The following is a 25524-nucleotide window of genomic DNA, read 5'->3' on the forward strand; positions in this document are numbered from 1 at the left end:
TGCTACCCACCCCTGGGCAAGGAGACAGCCCTAGCACATGGACCCTGGATTCCACATAACTCTTCCTTGGTCCTGAAGACTGAGTGCTCCCTCTTCTCACTTCCTTTTCAAGTCAGAATTTTACTGAGAACAAGCTAGAGTTTGGAATTGAACTGATTAGCTAGTATGACTGGGGGAGGGGGCGACTGGGTCCCTGCCTGATTTACAGTGACAAGATCCCTAACTCTGACAGCTTTCAGCCATTGCTAGAACAAAGGAAGACGTTGGAAATCAATTTTGCATTAACATTTTCCATCTATAATTCATCTGAAGTATGGGCTACTTGTATCCATCAGGGTTTTGTGGGGGAAGGGGGTAATGAAGAGGATGTAGAGAGAAGATGTCTAGCACTTGAGCCATTGGCATTGGGATCACAGTAACATTTTCACTGCCCTGCAGATAGCAAAGCCTCATCCCCCAAGGGTTAGCTGTCCATTTCTAATGCGTTGGGTCAAGAATCTGACACCATCATGCCATACCAGGCAGTTAATCAGTCTCCAGATGCTCTATTTAATAACTGCCCGAGCTAGTTAAAGATGCAGGCTTCTTTTACCCCAATTTGAATCACCTTACCACAAATCTTTTTCTTTTCTCATGTATTTTCTAGAATAAATTTTTGGAGCATTGCGTTTGGAAACACCACGGAGCCTCCTTACATGTCACACTCCTCAGAGCCAGGTGGTGTCATCTTGAAGCGAGATCACCAAAGCATATCAGAAATCACTGCACCTGGCTGAGGTCTCAACTGATTCCTCCTTAATGCCTTATACTGATTTCTGTTCTAGAGTTAATAGGTTAATAAAAATAATAACCACAATGATAGTGATGTTATGCAGTTAGCATTTCTCGAATATTGACTGTGACCAAGCACTGTTTTAGGTGACTGAGATGGATTAGTGAATTTAATCCTTATCATAACCCTATGAAATAGGTAATACCACTACACCCTTTTAAAGGAGAAGAAGTTGAAGGAATCTCAGAGAGGTTAGATAACTTGCTGAACATAACACAGCTCAGAAGTGGCAGAGCCAGGCTTGGAAACTTGGTCTGTCTTGATTGTAGAGCCCTGTGGCCTGTTTAAGACCACCTAATGTTGCCTGAAGGTTAGGTTTCCACATGCTCAAAATTCTGAAAGCCCAAGTTTCTATTCAAATGGCAAAAGAATCAGGCTTGCAAGTGAGTGTTCCTGTTCTACCTGGGCGCTGGCGAGGAGTTGCAGTTCATCCATGAGGTCTCAAGGGAGAGGCTAGTCTTGAAAATTCTTTCTATATGTTCAGAATTCTCAATCCTCAAGGCCTAGTACAAGGCCTCCTTTCCCAACTGGCTTAATGTATTGGTTCTCTACCAGGGGCCACTTTGCTCCCCAAGTAACTTTGGCTATGTCTGGAGACATTTCTGGTTGTCACAGCTGGGGTTGGTGCTACTGGCTTCTAGTGGATAGAGGCCAGGGGTGCCGCTAAATATCCTACAATGCACAGGACAGCTTCCTACAACAAGAAATCATCTGTCCCCAAGAGTCATCAGGGCTGAGGCTGAGAAACCCTGGCCTAGTATATGATGGTAGAGGCTTGTTTGGAAAGGTGCACCATAGCTGTGGTCCTGGGTCAGGGCCATGGAAAGACGGGACTACCTGCTTTGGCTATTGCAAAGATGGCATTTAAGCTGTCCAAATGCCTCTTTGAGTGACTGGACTGGAGCCAAGGCCAAGCCAAGAGAACTCTAATCCTCACAAGGTACAGGCCAGGGTTTCACAACCTCAATCCTAATTACAGTCTTCGGCTGAAATAACGTAAAATACACTCTCCGTATGAACCAGTTTATAATCTGTCCTAATCTCTTCTCTAAAGGCCAGGCTTGAAAGTGGTATTCAAAAATGATACTGTCTCACAATCCAGGCATTATACTGAGCTTTCTCCTCCACTCCACTTTTTCCAGGTCCTATGTCATTCGGCTAAGAGACCATTAAGTATCCATCTATAGCAAATACTCATCGAGAGCCCGTGAAAATCAAGCCAAAAGGCAACAGAAGAAAAAGACAGGAGATGTGTATTTTTCCTTACAATCTGCTTCCTAACTTCTTTCACGTTTTTATCACTCATGCTCCCTGGCCATCTAGGCACTTGAAGGCATCTCTGCATGTCGAGGAGCAAAGTAGGAAGTCAAATGCCATCGGAGATTGTACCTCAGAGCAGATGCAGTTCACGCAGTAAACCAACCCATAAGGTTCCAGGTAAGGATGCCATCTCTCACCCACTCTGTACTTCTTGTCTTGAAACACACAATATGTCTCTGAATCTGTGAGGGAGGAGATAGAATATGCCGGTTAGAAAACATGGACCAATCGCAAAATCCAAAGGCAATCACAGGTTCCATCCATTTTAGTCTACATCAAGAGAAGAGGCATAGGGAATATTTCTAGAACCCCTATGATGGCTCAGTATTTTACATGCTTTCCTTATTTGATTCTACAATGACCCAGTAAGGTAGGCACTATTAGTCTCATTTTATATGTGAAGGAAATCAAGAGTCATATAACTAGTTAGTAACTGACATGAGACTCAAACTCAGGTTTGCCTGACAGTGAAGCCAAAATCGTGACTACTGCTATTATAATGGTAAGATAAGGGAGCATGCCGTGTGTCTTCTTGGAAAAGGCTGTGCTACCTTGCTTTAGAAATGGAAGCTAATGTCTGAAATGCTGATCTATCAGAACATTCTCAGAGCTGCCTGGTGGTGGTGTAGAGTGATGAATTAAACACATTGTGTTAGGTCCCTATAAAAGGCTTTGCTCACACATGCTAACATCATTCCATCATTAAACAAATATTTGGGCACTTGATCTTTGTTAGGCACTATGCTAAGCGCTGGGGATAAAATGCTGAGCAGAAACACACACAGTCCTTGTTCTCATTCAACGTATAGACTTCTTGCTTAAACAATTCTCAATTAACTGAAAGTAATGTCTCCTTCCCCTTTGCTGGAATATAATTTTTGATAGCCACAGCTTATCTTGTACCATAGTTACTTGAGCACATACTGTGTTACTCGTCTTATTTTACATCTCTCATTTCTCCATTAAGGTAAAAGGTCCTCGAATGTAGAAAACATTTATTCTTCACTCTCCATCTATCACATGGCCCAGCACACTGTGGCCAATAACTGTAAGCAACTGACAAATGACTAGTAAATGAATTTCCAAATCATGTGGTTTGTCTTCCAATCCCATCCTCTTCTGTCTCCTGCTTCCCATCCTCCTTCCCATCATACAAGGTCAAAATAAACTGAGACACCTCTTGTTGCAAACACATTAATTTCCCCACACACTCCCCAGTAGATACTGCCTTGATGATCAAAATGGAAAGAAAAAGAAAAGACAGATAAGCAAGAAACAGGAAGAAGATATCTCCCACAAATAAATGATTAATATAAATACAATGTTAGCATCTGGAATATTTTCCATTCATTCAAATCGATAAGTAAAGGACCAACCAATCCAATAGAAAAATGATCTAAGCACATGAAGAGCAATTTAGGGAAGAAATGAGAGCAGGCAATAAACAGGAAAATATGTTCAACCTCATCAGTAATCAGAGATTCAAATGAAAACTACACTGAGATAAATATCACTTATTGCTTCAAAGACCCTCTGTGGTCCTTTCCAGCTTCCCACAAGATAAATTCATTTCTACTTTTCAAATCTTTATTTCCAAGTTCTTCAGGACGATGAACTGGGAGTCAGAAAATCTGGGTCTGAATCCTAACTAGCTCTAGTTGTGTGGCATCGAGCAAGTCATTTAACTCTGTCAATCTCAATTTTCAGCATCTATGAGACACGGATTACATGTTTCTCAAGCAAATGTTGAAGAATTAGATAAAGCTCTTTGTAAATTATAAAGTGCTACAAAACGTAGAGTGTTATTTTATAATGATTGATTATTTTCTAATTAGAAGGGTAATGGCTGCTCAGTGTAGAAAATTGGAAAACACAGAAAAAGAAAAAATAAAAGTGTAAAAGTATATAGAAAAGAAAGAAACATTCCATTCACACAATTCCAGCACAAGAAGAAACCACTTTTAATATGTTGGTAATTCATACATTGCCTGTGGATTGAAGGAAAAAATCAAAAGAGAAATTAGGAAGTATTTAATAATTTCATAATAATTATAATAATTTAAAGTATCTAGTAATTTAAAAGAAAATAAAAACACAGCATATCAAAATTAGTGGGATTCAACTAAAGAAGTACTTAGAGGGAAATTTATATCACTAAGTACCTATATTAGAAAAGGGGAACAATCTCAAATCAATGCCTTAAGAAACTAGAAAAATGCAGAACAGAATAAACCAAAAGTAAATAGAAGGAATGAATAATAAAAAACAGAAGTCAATGAAATTGAAAACAAAATCAATAGAAAAAAATGAATGAAACCAGAACCTGGTTCTCTAAGACAATCAATAAAATTGATAAACTTCTAGCAAGACTAACAAAGATAAAAAGAGAGAAGATGCAAATTACTAATACAGGGACAAAAGAGAGGTCTTTATTATAGATGCTACAGATATTAAAAGGATAAAAGGGAGATATTATGAATAATTTTACACCAGTTAACATCCTAGATGAAATGGATGAATTATTTGAAAGACACAATTACCAAAGCTTACTCAAGGAAAAATAGATAATCTGAATAGTCCTACATCTTCTAAAGAAAGACAAAGAAGCAGCATATCCAAAACAATTTTGAAAAAGAAAGATGTTGGAAGACACACACTATGTTATTTCAAGGCAATATAAAACTAAAGTGTTCAAGATAGTGTGGTGTTGGAAAAAGGTTAGACAAATATGCCAATGGAATAGGATGGACAGTCAAAAAACAGACAAGGACCCACACTTATGGGTCTACTGATTTTCAACAGAGGCTTACCAAAAAACTGAGTAGAAAGTACACAAAGTTCCCATATATCCCCTCTTCACGTCACCCCCACTTTTTCCTGGCATTAATGTCTCGCATTAGTGTGGTACATTTGTTACAATTAATGAACCGATACTGATATATTAATATTAAATAAAGTACATAGTTTACATGAGAACTCACTCTTTGCATAGTTCTATGTGTTATGACAAATGTATAATGACATATATCCACCATTATGGTATCATACAGAATAGTTTCACTGCCCTAAATATCCCCTACTCTGCCTATTCATCTTTCCCCCACTCCACTCCCACAACGCCCGAAAACCACTGACTTTTTACTGTCTCTATAGTTTTGTCTTTTCCAAGATGTCATATAGTTGGAATCACAGGGTATGCAGTCTTTTTAGACTGGCTTCTTTCACTTAGCAGTATGCATTTAAGATTCCTCTAAGTCTTTTCATGGCTTGACAGCTCATTATCATTGAATAATATTCCGTTGTATGGATGTACAGCTTGTTTCTCAATTCACCTGTTGAAGGACGTCTTGGTTGCTTCCAATTTTTGGAAATTGTGAATAAAGCTGCTAAAAACACTTGTGTGCAGGTTTCTGTGTGGCATAAGTTTTCAACTCATTCGCATAATACCTGGGAGTGTGGTTGCTGGATTTTAGAGTAAGGCTACATCTAGCTTTTTAAGAAACTACCAAACTGTCTTCCAAAGTGACTGTACCATCTTGCACTCCCTCGAGCAATGAATGAGAGTTCCTGCTGTCTCCACATTCTAATAGGTGTGCAGTGGTATCTCATTTGTTGTTTGAATTTGCAATTCCCTGATGACATTTGCAATTGAGCATCTTTTCATATACTTGTTTGCCAGGTATGTATCTTCTTTGGTGAGGTATTTGTTTAGCTCTTTTGCCCATTTATTAATTGCATTGTTCATTTTCTTATTGTTGAGTTTTAATAGTTACTTGTATATTTTCAGTACAAGTCCTCTATCAGAGATGCATTTTGCAAATATTTTCCCTCAGTCTGTGGCTTGTCTTTTCACTCTCTTAACAGTGTCTTTGGCACAGCAGAATTTTTCACTTGTAATAAAGTCCAGTTTATCAACTTTTTCTTTCATGGAGCATACTTTTGTTGTATCTGAAAACTCATTAACAAACCCAAGGTCACCTAGATTTTCTCCTACGTTACTTTCTGGAAATTTTATAGCTTTGCATTTTAGGTCTTTGATCCACTTTGTAAGTTATTTTTTATGGTCATTTTTTGCATGCAGATGTCTAGTTGTTCCAGTACCATTTGTTGAAAAGAGTATCCTTTTTCCAATGAATTGTCCTTGATCCTTTTGTTGAAGATCAGTTGACTATATTTGTGTGGGTCTATTTCTGGGCTATGCTCCACTGATCCATTTGTCTATTCTTTCAATGACATCACATTGTCTAAATTACTATAGCTTCATAGCAAGGCTTGAAGTTGGGTAGTTTCAGTTCTCTAACTTTGTTGATGTTCTTCAATATTGTGTTGGCAATTTTGGGTCTTTTGCCTTTCCATATAAACTTCAGAGTTACTTTGTTGATTTCCACAAAGTAAATTGCTAGGATTTTGAATGGTATTGTATTGAATCTATAGATCGAGTCATGAATTACTGGTATCTTAACAATACTGAGTATTTCTATCCATGAACATGGAATCTCTTTCTAGTTATTTGATTTCTTTCCTGAGAGTTTTGTAGTTTTCCTCATATAGATCTTATACACATTCTGCTAAATTTATATCTAAGTATTTCATTTTGGGGTGCTAATGTAAATGGTATTGTTTTTAATTACAAATTCCAATTGTTCATTGATAGTATATAGGAAAACGATTGACTTTCATATATTAACCTCATATCCTTAAACCTTCCTATAATTGCTTGTTAATTTTAGGAGGGTGTTTTGGTTGATTCTTTGGGATTTTTAAAATAATCATGTCATCTGCTAGCAAAGGTAGTTTTATTTCCTCCTCCCAAATATGTATACACTTTATTTCCATTTCCCACCTTATTGCATTAGTTAGGACTTCCAGGACAACAATGAATAGGAATGGTGAGAGAGGACACCACTGCCTTGTTCTTGATCTTAGGGGCAAAACATACAGCTTCTCTCCATTAAGTGTGGTATTAGCTGTAGATTTTTTTATAGATGGTCTTTATGAAGTTGACGAAGTCCCCCTCTATTTCTCGTTTGCTGGATAGTGTTGGCTTTTGTCGAATGGCTTTTCTGCATCTATTGATATCATCCTGTAGTTTTTCTTTTTTAGCCTATTGATGTGATGGATTATATTAATTGATTTTTCAATGATGAAACAGCCTTGCATACCTGGAATAAATCCCACTTGACTGGATTTGTCCTACATTGTTTGATTCAATTTGCTAAAATTTTGTTGAGGATTTGGGCATGGGAGATATTACTCTGCAGTTTTCCTTTCTTATCATGTCTTTGTCTGCTTTTGGTATTAGGGTAATACTGGTCTCATAGAATGAGTCAGAGAATGTTCTCTCTGCTTCTATCTTCTGAAACCGATAGTAGAGTAGTACTGGTATTATTTCTTCCTTAAATGTTTGGTAAAATTCACCAGTACATCATGGCGTGGTGCTTTCTGTGTTGGAAGATTGTTTATTTCTTTAACAGATATAAGCCTATTCAGATTGTCTATTTCTTCTTGTGTGAGTTTTGGTTGGTTGTATCTTCCCAGGTACTGGTAAGTTTCTTCCTAAGTTATCACTATGATGGCATGGAGTTGTTCATAATATTTTTTATTATGCTTTTGGTAGTAGTGATGGCCTTTCTTTCATTTCTGATATTAGTAATCTGTGCCTTCTCTCTCTTTTTCTTAGTTAACCTGACTAGAGGTTTATCTATTTTATTGATCTTTTCAAAGAACCAGTTTTTGGTTTCACTGATTTTTCTCTATTGTTTTCCTGGTTCACTTTCATTGATTTCTGCTTTAATTTTTAAAAATTTATTTTCTTCTGCTTACTTTGGGTTTGATTTGCTCTTCTTTTTCTAGTTTTCTAAGGTGGAAGCTTAGATTATTGATATTAGGTCCTGTTTTTTTCCCTAATATATTAATTCTATGCTATAAATTTCCCTCTAGGCACTGCTTTCACTATATCCCATGAATTTTTATGAATTATATTTTTATTTTCATATAATACAAAATATTTTGAAACTTCACTTGAGACTTCTTTGACCTATGTGCTATTTGGAAGTATATTGTTTAATCTCTAAATATTCTGAGATTTTACAGGTATCTTCCTGTTATTGATTTTTTAGTTTAATTCCAGTGTGTTCTGAGAGCATACTTCGTATAACTTATATTCTTATAAATTTGTTAAGGTGTGTTTTATGACCCATGAATGTGGTCTATTTCGGTGAATATTTCATGTGAGCTTGAGAAGAATGTGTATTCTACTGTTGTTGGATGAAAAACTCTGTAGATGACAATTAGATCCAGTTGATTGATGGCGTGGTTCAGTTTAACTATACCATTACTGATTTTCTGCCTGCTGGATCCTGTTAATTACTAATAGAGGGGTGTAAAAGTCTCTAATTATAATAGTGGATTTGTCTGTATCTTCTTGCAGTTCTGTCAGTTTTTGTGTCACATATTTTAATGCTCTGTTAGGTATACACATAATTTTCCTTGCTCTGAAGTCTACTTTGTCTGACAGTAATATAGTTACTCCCACTTTCTTTTGATTAGTATGTGTTAGCATGCTATATCTTTTTCCATGCCTTTACTTTTAATCTATATATATCTTTATATTTAAAGTGTGTTTCTTGTAGACAACATATTGTTGGGTCTTGTATTTTCATAATCCACTTTTTGATAGTCTGTTTTTTAATTGGTGTATATAGACCATTCACATTTAAAGTGATTATTGATACAGTTGGATTAAAACTGACCATATTTGTGATTATTTTCTATTCATTTCCCTTGATTTTTTTTCTTTGTGTATGTGCGTATTCCACTCTTTTTCTGCTTTCTCTGGCTTTATTTGAGCATTTTCTATTATTCTATTTTCTCTCCTCTCTTAGCATATCAATAATACTTATTTTTTAAATTTAGTAGTAGTCCTAGAGTTTACAGTACACACTTACACTAATCTAAATCCACTTTCAAATAACACTATACTGCTTCACAGTTATTGCAGGTACTTAATAGCAGAGTATTCCCAATTCCTTTCTCCCATCCTTTATAAAATCGTTGTCATTCATTTCACTTTTCCATCAACTATAATCACTCAGTACACTGTTGCTATTATTATTTTGAACAAACTTTATTCTGTTAGATCAATAAAGAATGAGAAAAATAAAAGATTTTTTCTTACCTTCATTTATTCCTTCTCTAACTCTTCCCTTCTTTATATAGATCTGAGTTTCTAACGTATATTATTTTCCTTTTTCCTGAAGAATTTCTTTCAATATTTCTTGCAAGGCAAGTTGATTGGTGAAAATTTCCTTCAATTTCTGTTTGTCTGAGAAAATCCGTATTTCTCATTGACTTTTGAAGGACAGTGTTGCTGGATACAGAATTCTAGGTTGGTGGATTTTTTCTTTCAACAATTTATTTTTTTTAATAAATTTATTTATTTATTTTTGGCTGCGTTGGGTCTATAGTTTTCTACAGTTTTAGAAGTTTTAGCCACAACAATCAGGGAAGAAAAAGAAATAAAAGGAATCCAAATCGGAAAAGAAGAAGTAAAGCTGTCACTGTTTGCAAATGACATGATACTATACGTAGAGAATCCTAAAGATGCTACCAGAAAACTACTAGAGCTAATCAATGAATTTGGTATAGCAGCAGGATACAAAATCAATGTACAGAAATCTCTTGCATTCCTATACACTAATGATGAAAAATCTGAAAGAGAAATTAAGGAAACACTCCCATTTACCACTGCAACAAAAAGAATAAAATACCTAGGAATAAACCGACCTAAGGAGACAAAAGACCTGTATGCAGAAAACTTTAAGACACTGATGAAAGAAATTAAAGATGATACAAACAAATGGAGAGATATACCATGTTCTTGGATTGGAAGAATCAACATTGTGAAAATGACTATACTACCCAAAGCAACCTACAGATTCAACGCAATCCCTATCCAACTACCAATGGCATTTTTCACAGAACTAGAACAAAAAAATTTCACAATTTGTATGGAAACACAAAAGACCCCGAATAGCCAAAGCAATCTTGAGAAAGAAAAATGGAGCTGGAGGAATCAGCCTCCCTGACTTCAGTCTATACTACAAAGCTACAGTCATCAAGACAGTATGGTACTGGCACAAAAACAGAAATATAGATCAATGGAACAGGATAGAAAGCCCAGAGATAAACCCACGCACATATGGTCCCCTTATTTTTGATAAAGGAGGCGAGAATATACAATGGAGAAAGGACAGCCTCTTCAATAAGTGGTGCTGGGAAAACTGGACAACTACATGTAAAAGAATGAAATTAGAACACTCCCTAACACCATACACAAAAATAAACTCAAAATGGATTAAAGATGTAAATGTAAGGCCAGACACTATAAAACTCTTAGAGGGAAACAAAGGCAGAACACTCTATGACATAAATTCTCTGGCATCTTTCAAGATGTTCTCTTTGTCTTTGATTTTCTGTAGTTTAAATATGATATGCTTAGGTGTAGGTTTTCTCATATTTATCTTGCTTTGCATTCTCTGAGCTCCCTGGATCTGTGCTTTGCTGTTTGTCATTGCTTTTGGAAAATTCTCAGCCGTTATTACTTCAAATATTTCTTTTGTTCCTTTCTCCTCTCCTTCTGGTATTCCTGTTACATACACGTTACACCTTTTGTAATTTTCCCACAGTTCTTGAATATTCTGTTGAATTTTTAAAATTATTTTTTTCAGCTTGGGAAGTTTCTCTTGGCATATCTTTAGCTCACTGATTCTTTCTTCAATCATGCCCAGTGTACTGATGAGCTCATCAAAAGAATTCTTCATTTCTGTTACAGCGTTTTTGATTTCTCACATTTCTTTTTGTTTCTTAGAGTTTTCATCTCTCTCTTTACATTGCCCATGTACTCTTACATTTTGCCTACTTCTTTCATTAGAGTTCTTAGTACCTTAATCTTATTTATTTTAAATTCCAAGTCTGATAATTTCAAAATGTCTGCCATATCTGAGCCTGGTTCTGACGCTTGATTTTTCTCTTCAGATTGATTTTTTTTGTCTTTTAGCACGCCTCGTAACTTTTTGTTGAAAGTCAGACACAATGTACTGGGGAAAAGTAACTGAGGTAAGTAGAGCATTAGTGTGAGATTCTATGTTAATCTAGCTAGGAGTTAAGCTAATTTTACTGTTTTTATGTAGCCATGGTGTCAGAGGCTAAAATTTGCCTAATGCCTTTGTTTATCCCCTCCCCCACTGTTTTTGGGTCTCCCTAGTTCTCCTTCTTAAATAGTGTCTAAGGCTTGCAGTCCTTTCAATCTCCTGTTATTATACAGGACTCCAATTGATGTGGTAGTAAATTGTGGGGGAAGGAGAAGTGTTCTATAATCGTATAATTAGCTCTCAGTCTTTTAGCGATCCATGTCCCTGAGCTGTGACCTTCAAAAGTGCTAATTAACTTTGCTCCTCCCCATCAATGTAGGTGAGACAGGACGGTTAGTGGAGTTGGGTATATATTCCTTCTTCCAGGTTGGTTAGGCTCTGATAAAACCCAAAGCAGGGACTTCGCTGGTGGCGCAGTGATTAAGAATCCGCCTGCCAATGCAGGGGACACGGGTTCGAGCCCTGGGCTGGGAAGATCCCACATGCCAGGGAGCAACTAAGCCTGTGCACCACAGCTACTGAGCCTGTGCTCTAGAGCCCACAAGACACAACTACTGAGTCCACATGGCACAACTACGGAGCCCACGTGCCACAACTACTGAAGCCCGTGTGCCTAGAGCCAGTGCTCTGCAACAAGAGAAGCCACTGCAAGGAGAAGCCCATGCACCGGAACGAAGAGTAGCCCCCACTTGCCGCAACTAGAGAAAGCCCCCGTGCAGCAACAAAGACCCAATGCAGTCAAAAAAAAATAAAAATAAGTAAATAAATTTATTAAAGAAAAAAAAAATCAGTTAGGCTCTGGTAAAATCACTTCCCTTGAGGCCAGGCCTTAGTTATGGAGAACAAAGAGCTCTGGGCTTATTTCAAAATGGTTACCTTTTCCCTCCTCTCCCTGAAACAGTTAGGAATTTTTCACCAAACCTGAGAACCTGGTGGGGATCCTGGAGGTAAAACTCATGAAGAAAGAGTTTTTCTCTACCAAGCTAGAACATGCTCCTTTGCCAGCAATTAGTCAATTACCTGCTAAGTGCTCCTACCAGGATCCAGCAGTGGTAACTGTATTAGCCTGTCTTTCCAGTTTTCAGAGTAAAAAACACAAGGCAGTTTGCCCTGTGACCTCAATTTTCTGATTCATTTAAGAGGAGTTGTTGATTTTCACTTCCTTAAGCTTTTTGCTTATGGGAGTGACAACTTCGAAGCTCTTTACGTGTCAGACCAAAAACTGGAAGTTCTTTCTAGTCTCTAGTCTCTTTTCTGTGCATAAAGGTGTATAAAGTCTTTTATTATAAAATTAACAGCGTATACAATATACTGGGTTGGCCAAAAAGTTCGTTCCATTTTCCCATTAAAGTTTTCCCGTTATGGGAAAACCCGAACGAACTATTTGGCCAACCCAGTACATTTTGTAAACTACATTCTAAAATTAACACATTGTGGACGTTTTTGTGCCATTAAATATTTCCCCCATACCACATGCCTAGTAACGTGATTCTCCACTAACACAGTTGAACCATAATTTCTTAACCCATCGCCTATTTGGGGGTATCAAATTGTTTCCTTCTCTTTCTTTTTAAAAAAATTCCATAAAAAATATCCTCGTATATAAGGACTTCCCTGGCAGTCCAGTGGTTCAGGCTCTGCACTTCCACTGCATGGGGCCCGGGTTCGATCCCTGGCCAGGGAACTAAGATCCCACATGCCATGTGGTGTGGCCAAAATATAAATAAATTAAAAATATATATGTTCTTGGATATAAACCAGTGTATGCAATACTGGTTATTTTCTTAATATAAATCCTTAGAAGTAGATTTATTGGGTCAAAGGTTTTCAATGCTTTTAAACTCCTGATCTACATTGTCAAGCTGCCCTCCAGAGAAGCTACACTAATTTACTTTCCAATTGCAGTGTGTGAAAATGTCCAACACAGGATATTTTAATTGCTTAAAACTTTTCAAATTTGGTGAGGGAAGTGGAAACAATATTTCCTTTTTTCTTTATCAGGAAGGTTGAATACATACTCATTTCTAATAAGTATTTTTATTTCCCCTTTTATGATATTACCATTATTATTATTAATATTGTCATATTAAGCTATATTCCTGGACTAAATGCAAGTGCTCAAAACCATTTATTAATTAAAAGAGCTCAGAAAAATCAAAATTACTTTGCAGACATAACTTGTATATTTTTCAGCCAAATCTTAGGAATACAATTTTCTTGGTACACACACAAATTAGACTTCTGCTCCATGGTGTTTTAGAATGGAGCAGGAAAGATTTTTAACAATCCCTGCATCTTTAACTGAGGAGAGACAATCAAGAATTTCCCAAAACAAACATCGAAATGAGGCACCTTTTGCAAACTTCCACATGTTGGTGAGAGGAGAATGACTGTCTCTCTACAATAAATTTATAATGTAAATGACAAACACCTAAGTTATTTGTATTTCATATATACCACTTATCTAGACATTTCAGAAAGAATCGGAATATATGCTTAGAAGCAAATCCATGAAGGAGCCTACTTAAGTGGCATTATTACGCTAGTATAAATTGCCTTACTTGTATGGTTCTTCAGCCACTTATCTTGGATGGAGGTAAGCTAGGAATTACTTTGTCGATTTAAATCCGCATCGCAAAGTAAGATGGAAGCTTGTGTATCATGTATTTGATTCTGGATTATTCTGTCAGGAATTAGCTCACTCAGAAGTTGACATCAGATCTACCTACTAAAAATATGAAGTTGGATGAGCTTCCATTATCAGCAATGTGATCTACATGGCTGTGTGATTTATTCCTTTCTTGATGAAAAAGAAATGGGATAATAAAAGATAAGGACCCCTGAAAGATTAAGCAAGCACTAAAATAAGACATGCTGTCAAAATATGGGTTTCAAGTGCATTTACATATTTTTAATACTCACATCCAAATTGTTAAAGATTCTAACTTGCAGGAAAGTCTGTTTCCAAAGGAACAGTATACAGCAATGCCACAAGGAGGGTATTCTTTATATATACCTTTTAAGCAAGTTTCTATCATTTCTCTGAAATATCTTTAAGACAGGTTATTTCATGGACACTATTAAATGGATCCTTTCAGTATACCTGAGCTCACCACTATTCATGAAAACCACAGATAGGGCTTCCCTGGTGGCACAGTGGTTGAGAGTCCGCCTGCCGATGCAGGGGACACGGGTTCGTGCCCCGGTCCGGGAAGATCCCACATGCCGTGGAGCGGCTGGGCCCGTGAGCCATGGCCGCTGAGCCTGCGCGTCCGGAGCCTGTGCTCCGCAACGGGAGAGGCCACAACAGTGAGAGGCCTGCGTACCGCAAAAAAAAAAAACCAAAAAAAAAAAACCCACAGATAATTCAAATAACTTGCTTCAGTCAATAGATTCTGTTTGTCCCAAATTCAGCCTCTAAATAGTATTGGTAGACAATGTGTGAAGCTGAGTGATCTAAATTTTCCTGCTCCAAATTTGGCTCAAAGTAGATAAATGTAAAAAGGAGCCAAGGAACCAGGTCCTGAAAAACACAGAGCCCGATGAGAATGATGATAGTAATGAAAACAACAACAAAATTTGTTGAACACTTCCTATGAGCCAGGCTCTGTTCTAAGGGTTTTACATCCATAAATTCACTAAATTCTCACCACAACCCTACAAGGTAGATCACATTATTAGCTCCATTTTACAGATGCGGAATCTGAGGCACAGGGAGGTTTGGTAACATGCCTAAGTTGACATGACTAGTCAATGTATGGAGCTGGAATTCAAACCTAAGTAGTCTGGCCTCAGAGCCAAGGACTGGAACCACTATAGCATTTTGCCTGTCCTGCTACATTGTTGTAAGGTGCATGTCACCCACTTTCAGAACTTGAAAAATAATGGGCTTCCACACATTCTTGCCTAACTTTTTCTCAAGATACCCTTCCACCCTACCTCTGAGACGCAGCTTTGCTCACCTTTTAAAGAATAAGGTGCTGTCTGTAGTGAAGTCAAGTCATGCTCAAATAGATTATATGAGATGGTACAGCTGGCAGACTGCATTTTGCATTTTTTTTGGTATCCATCTCAATGATAAATCATAAAGTATGAAATAGTGCCCATGCTCTCAAAGGCTATGAAATCTAGTTGGGAAGCCAAGAGTACCCCAGCTAAAGGTTCTTTTTCATTCTCTTTATACCTATCAGCACTTTCCTCATAATACTCACATGGCATTTATCTCATATTACGATACTAGTGTCTTACAAACTATGCATCTTGAGGATGAAAATATCTTACTCAAACACTAACTTCAGAGAGAAACCCGACCATAAATGCAAATATAATGGTCTTCATCAAGTACCTTGGTCCTATTACCTCAGAAACATGGGATTTTGCCAATTATGCCCCGGACAAAAATCCACTTATTCCTGGAAGGAGCAAATTCAGGAACTGAAGGCAGAGACAAGGAGCTAAACAGTAACGTCACTGGTGCTATTAAACAATGCTTCTGTAATTACTGACACTGTTTTTTTTTCTATTACATAGCAAAAGTAAACACTATAATCTTTAAGACATTTTTTTACCGTGGCTGTCCAAGATTGAGCGCTTAGCACAATTATAGCTGATCTCTCCGTGAGTACACCGAACAATGATCAATTTTCAGAAACTACGCTAAAGTCCATTTCAGCACATGCTTCTAAGTCTGAACTTTTAAAAACTTTTTGCCATCACCCAGGAGTGAATTTCATGAGTTACACAGCATCGTTGACCACACCTAAAGTTCCAGTGTATCATCTTGGACAAGAAGCACAAGTCAGCTGATTTGACTGAAACAATGATGCCTCGCCAACTTTTAGGAGATACAGGCAAGAAAAGTAAGCTTATCACTTGCCAGTACCTGAGAGATACCAGCTGGAGAATTCATGACTTACCACTAACTCATGGTATCTGTTGAGTAGAACTTGATCCCAAAGGAATTCCAACTAACATTTGAGATGGACCTTCAACCTGCATCATCATAGCTATTTTTCAAATGGTTCAGCTGGCCCTAATTAAAAGTGGCAATCCCTGCTGCTTTAGGGGGCCCTGTTAACAGAAACAATGACGACAAAAAGTAAACAACAGAGATGTGCCACTATGCCATCAATGTTTTGCCCAACCATTACTGTCTAGCACCCAGGACTAGGTCAAAAGGTCAATAACTTCATCACCAGTCTAAAGGCAAGAAAATATTCCCACGAGCTGTTTTCGATAAGAGCTATTACCATAGACACATCATCATGTAAGTATAACAATAATATTTATTTTATTATAACACATACAGTCAGTAGAAAGGGAGAGATGGATCTATGCTGTTCATTATATGAGAGGACAAATCAAGTAAACAAATTCCTTAAGAATTTATTTTTTAAAAAAAAGACTACTATAATAGTGAAGGAAAAATTAAAAGCCCAAGTACTTTCCTTCTGCCATTCATCAAACTTGAAGCAGAATGGGGGAAGGGCAGGATGTAGTAGTTACTACAGAAAAAAAAGCGTCCTATTTCTCTAGAAATTGGGTTTCTAGAATTGAAGTCTCAGTCAGATTTCCTCAGGGCTTTAAGACTTCATTTCCAGGCTGTGGAAGCCAATGAAAAAGGAAAGCCAGGAAAAAGCCAAGTTCTTCACTCTGCGTATACAGCTTATTCCTCTTTATCTGGGGGTTAATTACCTTATTCCTATTTGTTGGATCATTCGTCCAAAATCAATTCAACTTAATATATATATTGAGTGGCCTATGCACACCACGGCCTTCCCACTACCTGCCTTTTCTACTAGCTTTTCTATTAGCAGGTGGGCAGACTCAACGAGAAGAAAAGGGTCCATATTTCAAAGAGGTTTGACAGTTGAACAAGGCGACGTTATTGGCTAAGTTGAGAAATGGAGATTTTCCATGAAATTTCAATTCATTGTGCCCTTCTATCTCCCATTAACATGGATAACTGGGACTTGATGGTATTCTCATTAGTCTTTACTATGAGGCCATAGGAGATCCTTTTACAGAAAGGCTGTTCAGCTGGTGAAACCTGATCTGAATAATTTTTCTGGCCAAAATCATCTCTTACTTGTCATCTGGCGCAGGACTTTGGGCAAAAATCAAAGCTCTTCTTCGAAGAAAACAAATTGTTTTTTCTATCAGCACCTCAGCTGCACAAGTCTCTGCTAAAAGGGGTTTACTTTCCGCTTGGTCAAGAATTCAAGTTGTGCTCTTGGACTTTTCACAACAGGATCAACTTTGCATGTTCTGCAACTGGCATCTAAAATATTCAGCGTTCGCTTTAGACAACATGAGTTGTATCTCCACTACAGGTGGATTTTAGAGAATCAGTCGTTAATTGGCATAATAAACCAAATTCACTACAAGATAGTGCTTCATTTTTATAAAACAATATGTATGTACAGCTGAGCGTAGAAAAAAACACTAGAAGCCTATATGCCAATTAACCATGATTAACGTAAATGTTGAGATTACCAATGACTTTTGTTTTCCTAATACTTTTATGTACTTCTGAATGTTAAAAAATGAGCATATGGGCCTTCCCTGGTGGCGCAATGGTTAAGAATCCGCCTGCCAATGCAGGGAACACGGGTTTGAGCCCTGGTCCGGGAAGATCGCACATGCCACGAAGCAGCTAAGCCCGTGCACCACAACTACTGAGCCTGCGCTCTAGAGCCCACGAGCCAAAGCTACTGAAGGCCAGGCACCACAGCTACTGAAGCCCGCGCGCCTAGAGCCCACGCTCTGCAACAAGAGAAGACACTGCAATGAGAAGCCCGCGCCCCGCAAGGAAGAGTAGCCCCTGCTCGCCACAACCAGAGAAAGCCCACGTGCAGCAACAAAGACCCAACAGCCAAAAATAAATAAAGAGTTGCCTCAGGTGTATTTTGTTTTAAAAATGAGCATCTGCTTTTTGTTTTGTTTTATTTTGGTTTGGTTTTTTTGCGGTACGCGGGCCTCTCACTGTTGTGGCCTCTCCCGTCGCGGAGCACAGGCTCCGGACACGCGGGCCCAGCGGCCATAGCTCACGGGCCCAGCCGCTCCGCGGCATGTGGGATCCTCCCGGACCGGGGCACGAACCCGTGTCCCCTGCATCGGCAGGCGGACTCTCAACCACTGCGCCGCCAGGGAAGCCCTGAGCATCTGTTTTTAAATAGAAAAAATAACGTTAATATAAACTTTGCTTAGGGCATCTGATAATTGACAATCCAATCTAGCAGACATATTAAACAACCATTTGTATAACATTTATATGTTCTAGCCTTCAATTAACTTATATCATCCAAAGTTCAAATATCTGGGCCACTTTTTCTTAGCACTTACAGAAAGACTTTTACTGAGTTAAAATTTAATACTTGCCCTCTTCCTTTACAGAGGGTTAATAAAGAAATGCCGAACACAATTCTTCTCTCTTCTATGAAATTAAGGTTACAGTTGGTGTCTTTGTACCACCCAGAATGTGCTTCATGCAAACATCCCATCATTAATACTGTCTGAGTAAGTGGGAGGTGGGAAATAAATCTCTATAGATGAAATTATAATTTTCTCTTGCCCACCAATGGAAACTTTCTTTTTTTATCTTTTCAGGAATCATAAGCCAATTTAGAATGTGAATAATGTACCAAAGCAGGTGTTAAGAACATCTACCCTTTCTACTTTCCTCAGATTGCCTCCATTTTTTTTCATCTTTTAGAAAGTCATCTTGCAACTATTGTTTCATGTATAACCTGTATCTAATTTTTTTAGAAGTAGGCAGGCTATAAATCTTAAATGAATAAAATACTCTTTGCAACAATCTTGTGTCAATGATAAAAGTCCGGGTATGCTCCAAGTATCTAAAACCAGAGCCTTGGTTTCCCATGTCCCACCTCCCCAACCCCTATTCTGGCATCCTTTAGTTTGCTGTCCAGAAAGCAAGAATTCCTCTCAGTTATAGAGTAGAGAATCTTTAGTTCAGAGAGAGCATGAATGACTCAACCAATACCACACAGCAAGCAACAGAACTGACCAGAAACCAGGTTCCCCTGACTTAAAGCACAGTCCACTCGCCATTAGACTATGAGGACATTCCAATCCTACTGAGAAGTCAGGGACATCTAAGAAGCGTGGACATATTTTTAACCTTCCTCACAAATTTCCTTTGGCTTAGCTTATTTAGGTTCCAGAATAACTTTAGTCCTAGTCTCTGTCTTTTAACTCCCAAATAGTATACTGCCTCTCTTAGGAATTCTGGTTACAAAGTTCTTTACTCACTTACTCGGATCATCTCATGTGTTAAGTGGCTGCCATGTGCAAAGGACTGGGCTTCTCTTCAAGAGAATGCACTGGCTTCCTCAGAGAACTGCCAGACACACACTGGTGTAGTGAACAGAACACTGAATTTGGAGACCCGGGTTTTCATTCTGGCATTGCCTTGGCCTTACTGTCTGGCCTTGTACAAAGTCACCTGACCTCACTGGGTTTCAAGTTTCTCATCTGAAGATTAAGGGGAGAATATCATTTGGCTTGCAAGAGAGTTACTTGAATCGCTACCACTTATTAAAGACTGTGTGCCAGCCACTGTCACAAAGCACTCCATGTGAACAGTCTCATCAGTTCTTCAAATGACCATGTTGATGGTCAGTACGCTATTATTTCCCCAACTGTACTGATAAGACCGCTAAAGCTGGAAAGATTAAGCAACGTTCCCAAGGTAAGTAAGAAAGTCATGGAGCTGGGGTTTGTATCTACGTGGACTCCAGAGCTTCCATACCCAACCCCACTGGTTCCCCCCCAGTATAAAAAATAATTATGAACATACTTTGAAAAGCATTAAGCTATCTAATTTTAAGGTATTCTTCATTTATTCTACTCCCATCTATTTAAACCCCTAAGATGTCAACGGGTCTACTCTTCTGCTAGCTTCTTTCTCTTGTCAAAAAATCACCTCGAACGTCCAAGTGAGAATCTAGAGGCTGGGTAGGCTCCATAAGGCCATGATCCCCATGTCTCAAATTTTCTAAGTATCCTCTTCCTTCCCTTCACTCTTCTGGGGACTCGCCCTTCCTGGGAAGTTCAGAGGCCCATTTTCAAGCAAATACAAATGTTGGAAGCTTTTCTCCTGAGGAGAAAAATGAATGAGAATCTAGTCCCTTGGAAGACCCAGCTAACTCACCTTATAAAGCAGGAATGGACGCCATGAAATACACGAACAATTTCTCTCCCCAGGATGACTGCCAGCCTTGGCACAGGCTGGTCCATTTGAAATACATAATTGAATATTCTTAACAACTCAATTCTTCCACCTCACTTTGATCAATAGTTCATTACCTAAGTCAGAATTGCCAAAAGAGGCAAACCCTTCAGCCTGTTTGTCCTATATTTGCATGAATATTAAGCACTGAATGTTATGCTTCTTTGAACATCAAAAGAGCTTCCTGGCCTCTTTTGACTACAACTTTAACAACAGAGCATAATGGAGTTACACAAAGACCTTATCCCGGCTAAAGACCTCAAACCTTGCTGCTTCTGGACAGTAACAAACTTTTATATAAGCCATAAATGGCTCATTCATCCACTGTGATGCACTTTCAGTACTTCCTGGGTTCCTGAACCTATCTTCCCTCCTGTGAGAGCAAGGGAATTCTGGCTAATTAGCCACTAGTAAGTGGTAGCACCCACTTCTACTTTTCCTTGTGCAAACAGCTTTCTGCAATTGAAGCATTTTCTGCAGACCTCCTCAGACTCTACACCAATTGAGTGAGCATCTTTGACCACAACAGCATCCCCTCTCATTCCACCCTGATGCCTAAAACAGGAGAGCAAACAGGCTACAGAGCATCTGCCTTGACCTAGAAACTTACACTCGAACCAGCCTGTGAAAAATCAAAAACCTTGGCTTCCTTGGGTAAAATGGTATCAGGGAACAAAGAGAGACGGAAAGTTTTATTAACTTTACACTTACATGTTTCCTGAAGTTTTTCTAGTTTTTTTTTTAATTTAAAAAAACCCTCTTTTTACCCCTTCCACCCCCATACCTATACCCTTCTCTAGAACTCGACGGTAGAAATATGGGAAACAAGATGTCCTTTTACTTTAAAGGACTTTTACCTGTTGTAAAAGTAGTATTTGCCAATTGTGGAAACTTTGTAATAAAGAGAAGTACAAAAATGAACAAAAGTAACAGTCGTGCACCTACCACCCAGAGATAAAAAGTTAGTTCCTGGGGCTTCCCTGGTGGCGCAGTGGTTGAGAATCTGCCTGCTAATGCAGGGGACACGGGTTCGAGCCCTGGTCTGGGAAGATCCCACATGCCGTGGAGCAACTAGGCCCATGAGCCACAACTACTGAGCCTGCGCGTCTGGAGCCTGTGCTCCGCAACGACGGAGGCCGCAACAGTGAGAGGCCCGCGCACTGCGATGAAGAGTGGCCCCCGCTTGCCACAACTAGAGAAAGCCCTCGCACAGAAACGAAGACCCAACACAGCCAAAAATAAAAAAATAAATTAATTAAAAGAAGGCTCAACATTTTTAAAAAAATAGTTAGTTCCCTATTGCACACCATGCATGAATATAAATTTCAGATAGAACAGAGAATTATGGGTAAAACCCCAAATTATGGAAGCAGTAGAAGAAAATACAAGAATATGGAGTAGGAGGGAATTCCCTCATGGTCCAGTGGTTAGGACTCCTCGCTTCCACCGCAGGGGGCACAGGTTCAATCCCTGGTCAGGGAACTAAGATCCCGCATGCCACACAGGGCAGCCATAAAGGAAATGAATGACAGATCTGACTACAAGAAAATTTAAAATTTCTGTATGGGAAAATACAACTTATACAAAGTTTAAATCAAATGGCAGACTGGGAAAATAATATGTGAAATACAAAAGTTAATAAAAACATTTGATGTTATGTTAATAAATAAGCTTTGGCAAATCAGTAAGACACGCACCCAAATGAAAGCCAATTCAGTGAAGAAATACAATTGAATTAAAAATAATTGAAAAGATACTCCAGTAATAGGAAAGTATCACAACAAAACTGAGATATTATTTCCCCTATTAAACTGGCCCTAAAATACAAAGATTAATAATACTTTCAGTGAAGGAATTAGAAATGGACATGCATACAAAGATGGTGGAAGCACAAATTGATACATTTTTTGAAGGAAATTTGACAGTTCTTACCAAGATTAAAACTGAACATACACTTTGACCTAACAGTTACTCACAAATACTTGCCTAAGTGCCTTAAGACATCCATTAATGCCTTACTTATAGTAACAGCAAAAACTGGATACAACCTAAATATCTACAAATAGGGACTGGTTAAACAACCCATGGCACACTCATATAATTGGGAACTACGTAGACATTAGAAAGAATATGGTACTGTTACACTGCAATGTTCTAACATGGAAAGATGTCCTGGACACACTGCTGAATAAAAGCAGGTTACAGAAAAATATATATATAATATCCAATTTTTGTAAAAGAAAAAACCCTACAGACATGTATATATGTTTTTATAACACACAGAGAAAAGAGTTTGGAAGAACACACAGCAAACTATTAGTAACGGTCATCCCTGGGGAGTGGGATGGGTGTTGAGAGATACAGGTTCTTTATGAAGCTCAGATACTTTCATATCATTTTGTACAATGAATATTATTAATTTTATAATTTAAGAAATTTTAAAATAAGTTAATATAAGCATTTTCCCGGGCTATCAAATTTTCAATAAGCAGTGTTTGAATGGTAGCATAATAGTACATTACATGGATCATTTATGTAACCATTCCCCACTGCTTCTAACTTCTCTTAGAGCTGTAATATAAATCTCTGCGCATGTGGTGTGTGTGTGTGCGTCTGTGTGTGTGTGTGTGTGTGTGTGTGTGTGTGTGTGTGTGTGTGTGTGTGTATCAAGGCAACATACCTAGGGCATATGCTTTGAGAGTTTCCTTTTAGTGGAGGTAAATTTGCACATGTCTTCGAGACAGTTAGCTTGGGTGTGGCCACAAAGAATGATGCTGAGTGGCTCATTCAGGGAATGACCATGACCTTAGCCTCATTATCTGACTATAAGCCTGAAACACTAGATCAGAACTGGTCCCCTAGGCCATCTGTTACATAATCATTTTGACACCAACTGAATATCAAAGGGGCTTGTGACAGATTCATAAGCAGTAGGAAATGTCAGAGAGTGATAGTTTTGGGGGTCTGTCAATCGTTTTTCAATCATATTTTTTTTGGTTTGTCAGTTAAGCTCTAAGTTGCATGGACAATATTCCTCAATTCTTCACGAATGTGGAAGGTTTCCCAGAAGAGATGGTCTTCTAACAAACAGTTGCAAGCTTCCCCATACTGCCAGTAAGTCCATAAGGGAAGTTTCTTCCTAAGAGAGGAAGGATTTTTAAGCCCAGCTGCTTGCGAGTTTAGCTGAGAATGGATGGACAACTCTTCTATCATATCCACTTAAATCAAGGAGGACTTCTGGAAGAGGAGGGTTCTGAGGTCGATTACACATTCAAGTAGAAGGAGAAGGAGGTCCGTTGAGGACTGCAGGAGAAGAGGCTGATCCAAGCTTCCTTAATGATACCGTGTCCTGCTAAACTTCCTGCTGTGCCTCGATCATACTTGATATCACCACGGATTACTCATGTTTAAAAGCCTAATCAAAAGCACTACTGCTCCCAGGAAGGAGACTCACTTTACTATGAAAATCGTAGTGGGGCAGAAACACAGGTAACAATGGAACAGGTTTGGCATTGTTCTCCCTGTCAGCAAGCCTCATGCCTGATATATTTAACTTATGCTGATAAAGGAGATAAATGTTTAAGTGATGGGCTTCAGATGCTGTTTCAGCTCCTACCAAGCATATTTGCACAGTTCCTTCTCATGAATAAGCTCAGTGGAGCAGAGAATGCCCCTCTTGGACCAATTCCACTTTGTGCTTCTTTTGATGCAGCCAAAAAGGGGAACTAGAGCGATGGCTTTTCCTTCAAATTTAGGGCCAGGGTCCACCTCAGAGGTGGCTGCAAGTGGCCCAAAGAAGGTGAGGCTCACAGTGGGCAAAGGCAAGCAGAAAGTTCCTAACAAGAGCAGCGGTGTCAACGGTTACTCATAAATCTCCCAAATGTGGCTGTGAAGAGGGTTAATTACCCCCCTTTCCTGCCACTCTGCTTTCTCCTATGTGTCAGCCCATCACACGGATCGCTGACTTTCTAGAAATATTCCCTGGCTTTGCGGGGACGTTCCTTTCAATAAATGGCATCCAATTTGCTCTCGGTCCCTGGAATCTCAATTTCCTCAAAGGATTTTTCATCTCAACCCAGTTCATGTGAAGGTTTTTCCCTTCTTCGTTTTTCAGCAGAAGGGAAGAGGCAGAGCCTGCTTTACATTTTTCTTTTTTTTTTTCTTTTTCTTTTCGGTGTTATTCTTTTTCATAAACTGAAAACCTTTGCTGAAGAGTCTGAAATTTGGGAAAAAATCCAGCTCATCTGTCAGATATTTCAAGAATTACGTAAAATGGAATGAGATTTGTACAGTTTAGAACAGGAAAAGGAAAATAGGCTAATGTGTCATGTGTCCTATGAGATGAAAACTATATGATAATCAGAAAAACAGCCCCAACTCACGCATAAACCAGTAACATTCACTTTCTTCTCTTAGAATAATGGCATGGCCACATTTGGGCTAAATCACAATCTCTTCAGATTATAATCACACTTTCAAAGAAATTACAAGAAAGTATCTTGTTTTTTAAACTCAAGACACTTACGTTTTACTTGCTCTGCTTTGCTTCCTTCTAGGAAAAGAAAGAACAGCAACAAGGAGAAGATGTATCTCATGCCTCCCATCTTCCACTTTTTTCTCATTCTGGCCACTGCAAAAGGCAACTTGAAACTTTCGGGGCCCTGGGTACTCAAGCTGTTGGGAAGAAAGGAGAAAAGAAGACTTAGAACAGATCCTCTGGAACTGATGGGAGATCTCTGATGCTTAGGCTCCTAACTTGCTGGGGAAAAAGTGCTGGAGAATTTACATAAGTGCGAGCATTGTTTTTCTGCTAAGAAAAGAGAACTTGCCTCTCCTGTCTTGCAAAGACTGTGGGGAGAAATTCAAGCGGATGAACATACATTCCTATCCAACGCTGAGGCTAAATCCTTGCAGGCAAGTCATAGGAAAGTAAAAATAAATTTTGAAATCCTCATTTCTAAGGGAAT

The 25524-nt window shown here is 38.6% G+C and overlaps 1 protein-coding gene across 8 annotated transcripts in view; it reads right to left on the minus strand.

Annotated features, from left to right (window-relative positions):
- CHRDL1 (chordin like 1) overlaps positions 1-25524 on the minus strand; it is a gene marked incomplete at both ends in the record, with an annotated part of 112630 nt that overhangs the window by 84096 nt on the left and 3010 nt on the right. For 7 of the 8 annotated variants that reach the window (XM_082864144.1, XM_082864140.1, XM_082864139.1 and 4 more), the window contains 2 exons: positions 2222-2334; positions 25083-25179. In XM_082864144.1, coding sequence (XP_082720270.1) covers positions 2222-2334; positions 25083-25179 — 210 coding nt within the window. Of the gene's footprint in view, positions 1-2221; positions 2335-25082; positions 25232-25524 lie in introns of those variants that run through there. The other variant, XM_082864137.1, reaches the window with a different exon arrangement.

The sequence above is a fragment of the Leucopleurus acutus genome, assembly GCF_964270905.1.
Source record: "Leucopleurus acutus genome assembly, chromosome: X".
In the NCBI taxonomy this organism is placed as follows: domain Eukaryota; kingdom Metazoa; phylum Chordata; class Mammalia; order Artiodactyla; family Delphinidae; genus Leucopleurus; species Leucopleurus acutus.